The sequence below is a fragment of the Cherax quadricarinatus genome, chromosome 2 (assembly GCF_038502225.1).
Source record: "Cherax quadricarinatus isolate ZL_2023a chromosome 2, ASM3850222v1, whole genome shotgun sequence".
Classification (NCBI taxonomy): Eukaryota; Metazoa; Arthropoda; class Malacostraca; order Decapoda; family Parastacidae; genus Cherax; species Cherax quadricarinatus.
The window spans coordinates 19126221-19142835 of NC_091293.1; the positions used below are offsets into that span (position 1 = coordinate 19126221).

General features: G+C 50.6%; 1 protein-coding gene across 1 annotated transcript in view; it reads left to right on the forward strand.

Annotated features, from left to right (window-relative positions):
- Positions 1 to 16493, forward strand: part of LOC128688152 (organic cation transporter protein) — a 655980-nt gene extending 639487 nt beyond the window's left edge. Inside the window, exon 14 of the mRNA XM_070087495.1 lies at positions 15216 to 16493. Coding sequence (XP_069943596.1) covers positions 15216 to 15341 — 126 coding nt within the window. The 3' untranslated portion in view covers positions 15342 to 16493. The remainder of the gene's footprint in view (positions 1 to 15215) is intronic.
- The last annotated feature ends 122 nt before the right edge of the window (positions 16494 to 16615 follow it).

Here is a 16615-nt window from a genome sequence, read left to right on the forward strand (position 1 = left end):
ACGTCGGTCACTGGGACGCCATTACAATTCTCGGAGAATTTCGGCAAATTTCGGCTGGATCCTGCTTGTACCTGTGTCTGGATGCTCAAATGTGCAGACACGACATCAGGATAACTCGTTGAGAGACGGATGCTTCTTGTGTAGGGTGATGAAGTGAAGATGACTTCATACCTCTTCCTCCCTCTCTCCAGGCAAACACAACTGCTGCGAGCACCGCTGTCACCATTTATAACGGGCTTGTTTCTCTATTCTGGTAGTGGGTGGTTAAATGATATACGTCTTCGGAGGCTTCTTTGTTTATTGTTAAGTCGTAGTGGGTACACAGGCTTGTGTTGTGCCCATGGCCCGGGAGGGCCATGCCCACGAGAGAGAGCTGGGAGGCCTTGTGTGTTGAAGCCAGGCCGCTGTGTGAGTGAGAGCGAGGCAAGTCAGGGCATACTGAAGTGGCAAGGCCTATAGGAGGCAGCACTTGAGTCGCGCGAAATATGAACTAAGCTGGCAGGCAGCATGGGCTGTCTGTGCAGACAGTACAGGCTGTCTACATCACCACCGGTAGCTAACACTCACCACCGGCAGCTAACACACACCGCCAGTAGCTAACACACTCCACTGGTAGCTAACACACACCACCAGTAGCTAACACACACCACCAGTAGCTAACACACTCCACCAGTAGGTAACACAATCCACCGGTAGCTAACACATTCCACCGGTAGCTAACACACACCACCGGTAGCTAACGAACACCACTGGTAACTAACACACCACCGGTAGCTAACAAACACCACCGGTAGCTAACACTCACCACCGGTAGCTAACACACACCACCGGTAGCTAACACACTCCACCGGTAGCTAACACACACCACCGGTGGCTAACACACATCACCGGTAGCTAACACACACCACCGGTAGCTAACACACACCACCGGTAGCTAACACACACCACCGATAGCTAACACACACCACCGGTAGCTAAGACAAACCACCGGTAGCTAACACACACCACCAGTAGCTAACACACACCACCGGTAGCTAACACACACCACTGGTAGCTAACACACACCACCGGTAACTAAGACACACAACCGGTAGCTAAGACACACCACCGGTAGCTAACACACACCACCGGTAGCTAACACACACCACCGGTAGCTAATACACACCACCGGTAGCTAACACACTCCACCAGTAGTTAACACACTCCACCAGTAGCTAACAAACGCCACCGGTAGCTAAGACACACCACCGGTAGCTAAGACACACCACCGGTAGCTAACAAACACCACCGGTAGCTAACAAACACCACCGGTAGCTAACAAACACCAACGGTAGCTAACAATTTCCACCGGTAGAAAACAAACACCACCGGTAGCTAACAAACACCACTGGTAGCTAACAAACACCACAGGTAGCTAACAAACACCACCGGTAGCTAACAAACACCACCAGTAGCTAACAAACACCACCGGTAGTTAACAAACACCACCGGTAGCTAACAAACACCACCGGTAGCTAACAAACACCACCGGTAGCTAACAAACACCACCGGTAGCAAACAAACACCACCGGTAGCTAACAAACACCACCGGTAGCTAACAAACACCACCGGTAGCTAACACACACCACCGGTAGCTAACGAACACCACCGGTAGCTAACAAACACCACCGGTAGCTAACAAACACCACCGGTAGCTAACACACACTACCGGTAGCTAACAAACACCACCGGTAGCTAACAAACACCACCGGTAGCTAACAAACAACACTGGTAGCTAACAAACACCACCGGTAGCTAACAAACACCACCGGTAGCTAACAAACACCACCGGTAGCTAACAAACACCACCGGTAGCTAACGCACACCACCAGTAGCTAACACACACCACCGGTAGCTAACAAACACCACCGGTAGCTAACAAACACCACCCTGTAGCTAACAAACACCACAGGTAGCTAACAAACACCACAGGTAGCTAACAAACACCACAGGTAGCTAACAAACACCACCGGTAGCTAACAAACACCACCGGTAGCTAACAAACACCACCGGTAGCTAACAAACACCACCGGTAGCTAACAAACACCACAGGTAGCTAACAAACACCACCGGTAGCTAACAAACACCACCGGTAGCTAACAAACACCACCGGTAGCTAACAAACACCACCGGTAGCTAACAAACACCTCCGGTAGCTAACAAACACTACTGGTAGCTAGCAAACACCACCGGTAGCTAACAAACACCACCGGTAGCTAACAAACACCACAGGTAGCTAACAAACACCACCAGTAGCTAACACACACCAACGGTAGCTAACAAACACCACCGGTAGCTAACAAACACCACTGGTAGCTAACAAACACGTTAGCTAGCAAACACCACCGGTAGCTAACAAACACCACCGGTAGCTAACAAACACCACCGGTAGCTAACAAACACCACCGGTAGCTAACAAACACCACCGGTAGCTAACAAACACCACCGGTAGCTAGCAAACACCACCGGTAGCTAACAAACACCACCATTAGCTAGCAAACACCACCGGTAGCTAACAAACACCACCGGTAGCTAACAAACACCACCGGTAGCTAACAAACACCACCGGTAGCTAACAAACACCACCGGTAGCTAACAAACACCACCGGTAGCTAACAAACACCACCGGTAGCTAACAAACACCACCGGTAGCTAACAAACACCACAGGTAGCTAACAAACACCACCAGTAGCTAACACACACCAACGGTAGCTAACAAACACCACCGGTAGCTAACAAACACCACCGGTAGCTAACAAACACCACCGGTAGCTAGCAAACACCACCGGTAGCTAACAAACACCACCGGTAGCTAACAAACACCACCGGTAGCTAACAAACACCACCGGTAGCTAACAAACACCACCGGTAGCTAACAAACACCACCGGTAGCTAACAAACACCACCGGTAGCTAACAAACACCACCGGTAGCTAACAAACACCACCGGTAGCTAACAAACACCACCGGTAGCTAACAAACACCACCGGTAGCTAACAAACACCACCGGTAGCTAACAAACACCACCGGTAGCTAACACACACCACCGGTAGCTAACACACACCACCGGTAGCTAACAAACACCACCGGTAGCTAACACACACCACCGGTAGGTAACAAACACCACCGGTAGCTAACAAACACCCGGTAGCTAACACACACCAGTAGCTAACAAACACCTACTGTAGCTAAGAAACACCACCGGTAGCTAACAAACACCACCGGTAGCTAACAAACACCACCGGTAGCTAACAAACACCACCGGTAGCTAACAAACACCACCGGTAGCTAACAAACACCACCGGTAGCTAACAAACACCACCGGTAGCTAACAAACACCACCGGTAGCTAACAAACACCACCGGTAGCTAACAAACACCACCGGTAGCTAACAAACACCACCGGTAGCTAACAAACACCACCGGTAGCTAACAAACACCACCGGTAGCTAACAAACACCACCGGTAGCTAACAAACACCACCGGTAGCTAACAAACACCACCGGTAGCTAACAAACACCACCGGTAGCTAACAAACACCACCGGTAGCTAACAAACACCACCGGTAGCTAACAAACACCACCGGTAGCTAACAAACACCACATGTATCTAACAAACACCACCGGTAGCTAACACACGCAAAGGGTATATAACAAACACCAACGGAAGCTCGCACGCACCACCGGTAGCTAACAAACACCACCGGTAGCTAACACACACCACTGGTAGCTGACACACACCACCCGTAGCTCACACACACCACCGGTAGCTAACAAACGCCACCAGTAGCTAACACACACCACCGGTAGCTCACACACACCAACGGTAGCTAACACACACCACCGGTAGCTATCACACCCGACCGGTAGCTATCAAACACCACCGGTAGCTCACACACACAACCAGTAGCTAACAAACACCACCGGTAGCTAACACACACCACGGGTAGCTCACACACACACAGACACCACCGGTAGCTCACACACACCACCGGAAGCTCGCACACCCCACCGGTAGCTAACACACCCCACCAGTACCTAACACACACTACCGGTAGCTAACACACACCACCGGTAGCTAACACACACCACCGGTAGCTAACAAACACCACCGGTAGCTAACACACCCCACCAGTAGCTAACACACACCACCGGTAGCTAACACACCACCGGTAGCTAACACACCTCACTGGTAGCTAACACACACCACCGGTAGCTAACACACCACCGGTAGCTAACACACACCACCGGTAGCTAACACACACCACCGGTAGCTAACACACACCACCGGTAGCTAACACACCACCGGTAGCTAACAAACACCACCGGTAGCTAACACACCCCACCGGTAGCTAACAAACACCACGGTAGCTAACACACACCACCGGTAGCTAACACACACCACCGGTAGCTAACACACACCACCGGTAGCTAACACACACCACCGGTAGCTAACACACACCACCGGTAGCTAACACACACCACCGGTAGCTAACACACCACCGGTAGCTAACACACACCACCGGTAGCTAACACACCACCTGTAGCTAACACACCACCGGTAGCTAACACACACCACCGGTAGCTAACACACCACCGGTAGCCAACACACCCCACCGGTAGCTAACACACACCACCGGTAGCTAACACACACCACCGGTAGCTAACACACCACCGGTAGCTAACACACACCACCGGTAGCTAACACACACCACCGGTAGCTAACACACACCACCGGTAGCTAACACACACCACCGGTAGCTAACACACCACACCACCGGTAGCTAACACACACACCGGTAGCTAACAACACACCACCGGTAGCTAACAAACACCACCGGTAGCTACAAACACCACCGGTAGCTAACACACACCACCGGTAGCTAACACACACCACCGGTAGCTAACACACACCACCGGTAGCTAACACACACCACCGTTAGCTAACAAACACCACCGGTAGCTAACAAACACCACCGGTAGCTAACACACACCACCGGTAGCTAACACACCCCACCTGTAGCTAACAAGCCCCACCGGTAGCTAACACACACCTCCGGTAGTTAACACACAACACCGGTAGCTAACGGTAGCTAACACACACCACCGGTAGCTAACAAACACCACCGGTAGCTAACAACACCACCGGTAGCTAACAAACACCACCGGTAGCTAACACAACACCGTCGGTAGCTAACGGTAACACCACCGGTAGCTAACACACACCTCGGGTAGCTAACACACACAACGGGTAGCTAACAAACACCACCGGTAGCTCACACACACCACCGGTAGCTAACAAACACCACCAGTAGCTAACATAAACCACGGTTAGCTAAAAAACACCACACGTAGCTCACACACACCAACGGTAGCTAACAAACACCACCGGTAATAACACACACCACCGGTAGCTAACATACCCCAAATTTAGCTAACACACCTCACCGGTAGCTAATACACACCACTGGTAGCTATCACACCCGACCGGTAGCTAACACACACCACGGGTAGCTAACACACACAACGGTTAGCTAACAAACACCACCGGTAACCCACACACACCACCGGTAGCTAACAAACACCACCGGTAGCTAACAAACACCACCGGTAGCTAACAAACACCACCGGTAGCTAACACACACCACCGGAAGGTAACAAACACCACCGGTAGCTAACAAACACCACCGGTAGCTAACACACACCACCGGTAGCTAACAAACACCACCGGTAGCTAACAAACACCACCGGTAGCTAACACACACCACCGGTAGCTAACACACACCACCGGTAGCTAACACACACCACCGGTAGCTAACACACACCACCGGTAGCTAACACACACCACCGGTAGCTAACACACACCACCGGTAGCTAATACACACCACCGGTAACACACCCCACCGGTACCTAACACACCCAACCGGTAGCTAACCCACTCCACCGGTAGCTAACACACTCCACCGGTAGCTAACACACACATCTGGTAGCTAACACACACAACCAGTAGCTAACACACACGACCGGTAACTAACACAAACCACCGGTAGCTAACACACACCACCAGTAGCTAACACACAACACCGGTAGCTAACATACCCCACCGGTAGCTAACACACTCCTCCGGTAGCTAACACACACCACCGGTAGCTAACACACACCACCGGTAGCTAACACACACCACCGGTAGCTAACACACACCACCGGTAGCTAACACACACCACCGGTAGCTAACACACACCACAGGTAGCTAACACACACCACCGGTAGCTAACACACACCACCGGTAGCTAACACACACCACCGGTAGCTAACACACACCACCGGTAGCTAACACACACCACCGGTAGCTAACACACACCACCGGTAGCTAACACACACCACCGGTAGCTAACACACACCACCGGTAGCTAACACACACCACCGGTAGCTAACACACACCACCGGTAGCTCACACACACCACCGGTAGCTAACACACACCACCGGTAGCTAACACACACCACCGGTAGCTAACACACACCACCGGTAGCTAACACACACCACCGGTAGCTAACACACACCACCGGTAGCTAACACACACCACCTGTAGCTAACACACACCACCGGTAGCTAACACACACCACCTGTAGCTAACACACACAACCGGTAGCTAACACACCCCACCGGTAGCTAACACACACCACTGGTAGCTAACACACACCACCGGTAGCTAGCACACCCCACCGGTAGCTAACAAACACCACCGGTAGCTAACACACACCACCGGTAGATAACATACACCACCGGTAGCTAACACACACCACCGGTAGCTAGCACACACCACCGGTAGATAACACACACTACCGGTAGCTAACACACCCCACCGGTAGCTAACACACACCACCGGTAGCTAACACACACCACCGGTAGCTAACACACACCACCGGTAGCTAACACACACCACCGGTAGCTAACACACACCACCGGTAGCTAACACACACCACCGGTAGCTAACACACACCACCGGTAGCTAACACACACCACCGGTAGCTAACACACACCACCGGTAGCTAACACACACCACCGGTAGCTAACACACACCACCGGTAGCTAACACACACCACCGGTAGCTAACACACACCACCGGTAGCTAACACACACCACCGGTAGCTAACACACACCACCGGTAGCTAACACACACCACCGGTAGCTAACACACCCACCGGTAGCTAACACACACCACCGGTAGCTAACACACACCACCGGTAGCTAACACACCCCACCGGTAGCTAACACACACCACCGGTAGCTAACACACACCACCGGTAGCTAACACACACCACCGGTAGCTAACACACACCACCGGTAGCCACCGGTAGCTAACACACCCCACCTGTAGCTAACACACACCACCGGTAGCTAACACACACCACCGGTAGCTAACACACACCACCGGTAGCTAACACACACCACCGGTAGCTAACACACACCACCGGTAGCTAACACACACCACCGGTAGCTAACACACCCCACCGGTAGCTAACACACACCACCGGTAGCTAACACACACCACCGGTAGCTAACACACACCACCGGTAGCTAACACACACCACCGGTAGCTAACACACACCACCGGTAGCTAACCGGTAGCTAACACACACCACCGGTAGCTAACACACACCACCGGTAGCTAACACACACCACCGGTAGCTAACACCGGTACACACCCACCGGTAGCTAACACACACCACCGGTAGCTAACACACACCACCGGTAGCTAACACATACCACCGGTAGCTAACACACACCACCGGTAGCTAACACATACCACCGGTAGCTAACACACACAACCGGTAGCTAACACACACCACCGGTAGCTAACACACACCACCGGTAGCTAACACACACCACCGGTAGCTAACACACACCACCGGTAGCTAACACACACCACCGGTAGCTAACACACACCACCGGTAGCTAACACACACCACCGGTAGCTAACACACACCACCGGTAGCTAACACACACCACCGGTAGGTAACACACACCACCGGTAGCTAACACACACCACCGGTAGCTAACACACACCACCAGTAGCTAACATAAACCACGGTTAGCTAAAAAACACCACACGTAGCTCACACACACCAACGGTAGCTAACAAACACCACCGGTAATAACACACACCACGGGTAGCTATCACACCCGACCGGTAGCTAACACACACCACGGGTAGCTAACACACACAACGGGTAGCTAACAAACACCACCGGTAACCCACACACACCACAGGTAGCTAACACAACCCACCAGTAGCTAACACACGCAACCGGTAGCTGACACACCCCACTGGTAACTAAAACACCCCACCGGTAATAACACACACAACCGGTAGCTAACATACCCCACTGGTAGCTAACACACCGCACCGGTAGATAACACACACCACGGGTAGCTAACACACACCACGGGTAGCTAACACACACCACGGATAGCTCACACTCACCACGGGTAGCTAACACACACCCCCGGTAGCTAACACACACCACCGGTAGCTAACACACATACCACTGGTAGCTAACACACACAACTGGTAGCTAACACACACCACCGGTAGCTAACACACCCCACCGGTAGCTAACACACACCACCGGTAGCTAACACACACCACCGGTAGCTAACAAACACCGCTGGTACCTAACACACACCACCGGTAGCTAACACACACCACCGGTAGCTAACACACACCACCGGTAGCTAACACACACCACCGGTAGCTAACACACACCACCGGTAGCTAACACACCACCGGTAGCTAACACACACCACCGGTAGCTAACACACACCACCGGTAGCTAACACACACCACCGGTAGCTAACACACACCACCGGTAGCTAACACACACCACCGGTAGCTAACACACACCACCGGTAGCTAACACACCACCGGTAGCTAACACACACCACCGGTAGCTAACACACACCACCGGTAGCTAACACACACCACCGGTAGCTAACACACACCACCGGTAGCTAACACACACCACCGGTAGCTAACACACACCCCCGGTAGCTAACACACACCACCAGTAGCTAACACACACCACCTGTAGCTAACACACACCACCGGTAGCTAACACACACCACCGGTAGCTAACACACACCACCGGTAGCTAACACACACCACCGGTAGCTAACACACACTACGAGTAGCTAACACACCACCTGTAGCTAACACACACCACCGGTAGCTAACACACACCACCGGTAGCTAACACACACCACCGGTAGCTAACAAACCCCACCAGTAGCTAACACACACCACGGTAGCTAACACACCACCGGTAGCTAACACACACCACCGGTATCTAACACACACCACCGGTAGCTAAGACACACCACCGGTAGCTAACACACACCACCGGTAGCTAACACACACAACCAGTAGCTAACACACACCACCTGTAGCTAACACACACCACCAGTAGCTAACACACACCGGTAGCTAACACACACCACCGGAAGCTAACACACACCACCAGTAGCTAACACACACCACCAGTAGCTAACACACACCACCGGTAGCTAACACACACCACCGGTAGCTAACACACACTACCGGATGCTAACACACACCACCGGTAGCTAACACACCCGGCAGGTACCTAACACGCACTAACGGTAGCTAACACACACCTCCGGTAGCTAACACACACAACCAGTAGCTAACAAACACCACCGTTAACTAACACACCACCGGTAGCTAACACACACCACCGGTAGCTAACACACACCACCGGTAGATAACAAACACCACCGGTAGCTCACACACACCACATGTAGCTAACAAACACCACCGGTAGCTAACACACACAACGGGTATATAACAAACACCAACGGTAGCTCACACACACCACCGGTAGCTCACACACACCACCGGTAGCTAACAAACGCCACCAGTAGCTAACACACACCACGGGCAGCTCACACACACCAACGGTAGCTCACACACACCACCGGTAGCTCACACACACCAACGGTAGCTAACAAACACCTCCAGTAGCTAACACACACCACGGGTAGCTCACACACACCAACGGTAGCTCACACACACACCACCGGTAGCTCACACACACACCACCGGTAGCTAACAAACACAACCGGTAGCTCACACACACAACGGTTAGCTAACATACACCACGATTAGCTCACACCCCCCCCCGGTAGCTAACACACACCTCCGGTAGCTAACACACACAACCAGTAGCTAAGACACCCCACCAGTACCTAACACATCACCGGAATCTAACGCACACCACGGGTAGCTAACACACACCACCGGTAGCTAACACACACCACCGGTAGCTAACACACACCACCGGTAGCTAACATACACCACCGGTAGCTAACACACTCCTCCGGTAGCTAACACACACCACCAGTAGCTAACACACACCACCGGTAGCTAACACCCACCTCTGGTAGCTAACACCCAACACCGGTAGCTAACACACACTACCGGTAGCTAACACACACCACCGGTAGCTAACACACACCACCGGTAGCTAACACACACCACCGGTAGCTAACACACACCACCGGTAGCTAACAAACACCACCGGTAGCTAACGCACACCACAGGTAGCTAACACAACCCACCAGTAGCTAACACACACAACCGGTAGCTAACACACACCACCGGTAGGTAACACACCCCACCGGTACTAACACACACCACCGGTAGCTCACACACACCACCGGTAGCTAACAAACGCCACCAGAAGCTAACACACACCACGGGCAGCTCACACACACCAACGGTAGCTCACACACACCACCGGTAGCTCACACACACACCACCGGTAGCTAACAAACACCACCGGTAGCTCACACACACAACGGGTAGCTAACATACACCACGGGTAGCTAACAAACACCACCGGCAGCTAACACACACCACGGGTAGCTCACACACACCACCGGTAGCTCACACACACCACCGGTAGCTAACAAACGCCACCAGAAGCTAACACACACCACGGGCAGCTCACACACACCAACGGTAGCTCACACACACCACCGGTAGCTCACACACACACCACCGGTAGCTAACACACCCCACCGGTAGCAAACACACCCCAAGAGTAGCTAACACAAACCACCGGTAGCTAACACACACCACCGGTAGCTAACACACACCACCGGTAGCTAACACACACCACAAGTAGCTAACACACACCACCGGTAGCTAACACACAACACCGGTAGCTAACACACACCAAAGGTAGCTAACACACACCACCGGTAGCTAACACACACCACCGGTAGCTAACACACACCACCGGTAGCTAACAAACACCACCGGTAGCTAACAAACACCACCGGTAGCTAACACACACCACCGGTAGCTAACAAACACCACCGGTAGCTAACAAACACCACCGGTAGCTAACAAACACCACCGGTAGCTAACAAACACCACCGGTAGCTCACACACACCACATGTAGCTAACACCACCGGTAGCTAACACACACAACGGGTATATAACAAACACCAACGGTAGCTCACAAACACCACCGGTATCTCACACACACCAACGGTAGCTCACACACACCACCGGTAGCTCACACACACCACCGGTAGCTAACAAACACCACCAGTAGCTAACAAACACCACGGGTAGCTCACACACACCACCGGTAGCTCACACACACCACCGGTAGCTAACAAACACCACCGTTAGCTAGCTAACACACACCACCGGTAGCTAACAAACACCACCGGTAGCTAAAACACCACCGGTAGCTAACACACACCACCGGTAGCTAACAAACCCCACCGGTAGCTAACACACACCACCGGTAGCTAACAACACCACCGGTAGCTAACACACACGACCGGTAGCTAACAAACACCACCGGTAGCTAACAAACACCACTGGTAGCTAACAAACACCACCGGTAGCTAACACACCCCCCCGGTAGCTAACAAACACCACCAGTAGCTAACACACACCACCGGGAACTCACACACCACCGGTAGCTAACACACCACCGGTAGCTAACAAACACCACCGGTAACTCACACACACCACCGGTAGCTAACAACCCCCACCCGTAGCTAACACACCCCACCGGTAGCTAACAAACACCACCGGTAGTTAACAAACACCACCGGTAGCTAACAAACACCACCGGTAGCTCGCACACACCACCGGTAGCTAACAAACACCACCAGTAGCTAACACCCTCCACGAGTAGCTAAAAAACACCACCGGTAGCTCACACACACCACCGGTAGCTAACAAACACCACCGGTAGCTAACGCACACCACAGGTAGCTAACACACACCACCGGTAGCTATCACACCCGACCGGTAGCTATCAAACACCACCGGTAGCTCACACACACAACCAGTAGCTAACAAACACCACCGGTAGCTAACAAACACCACCGGTAGCTAACAAACACCACCGGTAGCTAACAAACACCAGCGGTAGCTAGCAAACACCACCGTTAGCTAACAAACACCACCGGTAGCTAACAAACACCACCGGTAGCTAGCAAACACCACCGGTAGCTAACAAACACCACCGGTAGCTAAAAAACACCACCGGTAGCTAACACCACCGGTAGCTAGCAAACACCACCGGTAGCTAACAAACACCACCGGTAGCTAACAAACACCACCGGTAGCTAACAAACACCACCGGTAGCTATCAAACACCACCGGTAGCTAACAAACACCACCGGTAGATAGCAAACACCACCGGTAGCTAACAAACACCACCGGTAGCTAACAAACACCACCGGTAGCTAACAAACACCACCGGTAGCTAACAAACACCACCGGTAGCTAACAAACACCACCGGTAGCTAACAAACACCACCGGTAGCTAGCAAACACCACCGGTAGCTAACACACACCACCGGTAGCTAACACACACCACCGGTAGCTAACAAACACCACCGGTAGCTAACAAACACCACCGGTAGCTAACAAACACCACCGTTAGCTAACAAACACCACCGGTAGCTAACAAACACCACCGTTAGCTAACAAACACCACCGGTAGCTAGCAAACACCACCGGTAGCTAACACACACCACCGGTAGCTAACACACACCACCAGTAGCTAACACACACCACCGGTAGCTAACAAACACCACCGGTAGCTAACAAACACCACCGGTAGCTAACAAACACCACCGGTAGCTAACAAACACCACCGGTAGCTAACAAACACCACCGGTAGCTAACAAACACCACCGGTAGCTAACAAACACCACCGGTAGCTAACACACACCACCGGTAGCTAACACACACCACCAGTAGCTAACACACACCACCGGTAGCTAACAAACACCACCGGTAGCTAACAAACACCACCGGTAGCTAACAAACACCACCGGTAGCTAACAAACACCACCGGTAGCTAACAAACACCACCGGTAGCTAACAAACACCACCGGTAGCTAACAAACACCACCGGTAGCTAACAAACACCACCGGTAGCTAACAAACACCACCGGTAGCTAACAAACACCACCGGTAGCTAACAAACACCACCGGTAGCTAACAAACACCACCGGTAGCTAACAAACACCACCGGTAGCTAACACACACCACCGGTAGCTAACACACACCACCAGTAGCTAACACACACCACCGGTAGCTAACAAACACCACCGGTAGCTAACAAACACCACCGGTAGCTAACAAACACCACCGGTAGCTAACAAACACCACCGGTAGCTAACAAACACCACCGGTAGGTAACAAACACCACCGGTAGCTAGCAAACACCACCGGTAGCTAACACACACCACCGGTAGCTAACACACACCACCGGTAGCTAACAAACACCACCGGCAGGTAACAAACACCACCGGTAGCTAACAAACACCACCGGTAGCTAACAAACACCACCGGTAGGTAACAAACACCACCGGTATCTAACAAACACCACCGGTAGCTAACAAACACCACTGGTAGCTAACAAACACCACCGGTAGCTAACAAACACCACCGGTAGCTAACAAACACCACCAGTAGCTAACAAACACCACCGGTAGCTAACAAACACCACCGGTAGCTAACACACACTACCGGTAGGTAACACCACCGGTAGCTAACAAACACCACCGGTAGCTAACAAACACCACCGGTAGTTAACAAACACCACCGGTAGCTAACAAACACCACCGGTAGCTAACACACACTACCGATAGCTGACACCACCGGTAGCTAACAAACACCACCGGTAGCTAACAAACACCACCGGTAGGTAACAAACACCACCGGTAGCTAACAAACACCACCGGTAGCTAACAAACACCACCGGTTGCTAACACACACTACCGGTAGCTAACACCACCGGTAGCTAACAAACACCACCGGTAGGTAACAAACACCACCGGTAGGTAACAAACACCACCGGTAGGTAACAAACACCACCGGTAGCTAACAAACACCACCGGTAGGTAACAAACACCACCGGTAGGTAACAAACACCACCGGTAGGTAACAAACACCACCGGTAGGTAACAAACACCACCGGTAGCTAACAAACACCACCGGTAGGTAACAAACACCACCGGTAGGTAACAAACACCACCGGTAGCTAACAAACACCACCGGTAGCTAACAAACACCACCGGTAGCTAACAAACACCACCGGTAGCTAACAACATAAAAACTACCTTAACTTGTACACATCCAAAGCACAATAAACTTACTAATATCTGTGACTCCCCTTAATCTACACATTACTGTAGACATAAAATTCTGAATACAGTTGTTTCTTCATAATTGTTAAGGTAGTCATAAGTTTGTCTAAGACAGTCCAATGTAGAAACTGAGTCATGCCAAAACGAGAACATTTCCATTAATAGAATAACTAATTGTTTAGTTCTTAAATATTTTGAACTACCTCAGTTTTGTAAATCTAGTTAATGACTACAGCTGCCTCACTTTTATACCAGTATGATCCATAACCTGTGTCAATATAGAGTAAGAACTAGCATTAGTCTGCCCGAAATACCTAGGCCTACCTAGGCATACTAGTGGCCTTCTTTGTAATAAGTATTTTATAATATGTAATAATATCATATAATATGTAAACCCCACATTGTAATATTAACAGAGAAATAAAGACTTTTTCTTTTTTTTAATTTTCTTAATTTTGATTTGTGCAGGTTACGGAGGCATGGTGGGCTCCTTCTGTTGTTTTTGGCGGGTTCTCCCTCGCAGCTGCTCTACTAACAACCTTTTTGCCTGAGACTAATAATGAAGATCTGCCAGAGACTGAGGAGGATGTGTAGGCTGGAGGGATGCATTGTTACCATGACACATAAGGGCTGCAGTTATACTTCACAATTTATGAAGTAATAATTGTTAGGGTAGATATGTAGTTGTATGGGTGTGAAGCTTGGGTTGTAAATGTTGCAGTGGGGATGTGCCTGAGGGTAATGTGTTGTGTATATATTATACAGAAAATCCGTAGTTTGGAAATTAGCAGGAGGTGCGGGGTTACTGAAAGGATTATTCAGAGAGTTGAGGATGGGCTGTTGAGGCGGTTTGGTCATTGAGAGAAGATGGAGCAAAATAGGATGACTTGGAGGGTGCATAAATCTGTAGTGGCGGGAGAGCAGAGTAGGGGTTGTCCTAGGAAAGAATAGAGGGAGGAGAGTAAAGGAGGCTTTATGTGCAAGGGGTTTGGATGACCAGGAGGTAGGTGTCGGCATGCTAGATAGGAGTGAGTGGAGGCAAATGGTTTCTGGGACCTGACGAGCTGTTGAAATGTAAGCAGAGTAACATTTTGTGAAGGGATTCAGAGAAACTGATCTGGCAGACTTGAGTTCTGAAGGTGGGAAGTACAGTGCCTGCACTCTGAAGGATGGCTGGGGAGGATCAGCTGAACCATTGTATCCACAAGCCTCTGACAAGAGAGTGGTAGTGTGAATGATATAATAATAATAATAATAATAATAATAATATCTTCATCTACAAATACATGTACAAGGCATGCAGGCCTAGCTGATACCAGTGACATACTACTATATAGAAAGGCTGTTGTTATTCATAGCATTTCAGGCAAATTACAATCGATGTATACCTACTCTCAATATCTGTTATCCTCTAAAAGGTAAATCAATCCATTGTGTTCGTTTTATGATAATAATCAAAACTGTAATTGCTCTCTATCAGAGTAATTAATAACATATAGCATGAACTGATAAAATATTCAATTCTCTTGTAATCATTGTGAACTCCTAAATTTAAAATTTCACTCACCTAAGTGACTATATATGCAAAATTACACTAATAGTTATTGCCTTTTTAATCTTAAGTTAGTCTTAAGTTTGTCTGAAATACTCTGCATGTAAAAGGGCTTTTGGCACGTACACCCAAATGTCATATTCCTTTGTACAAACATTGTATCATGCTGAAATAAACTTTTTATTCTTATCTAATTAGATCAATATTTTATCCCAGGATGCGACCTACACCTGTCGACTAACACCCAGGTACCCATTTTACTGATGGGTGAACAGGGACAACACTCAAACTACGCTCACATCAGCCAGGAACTAAA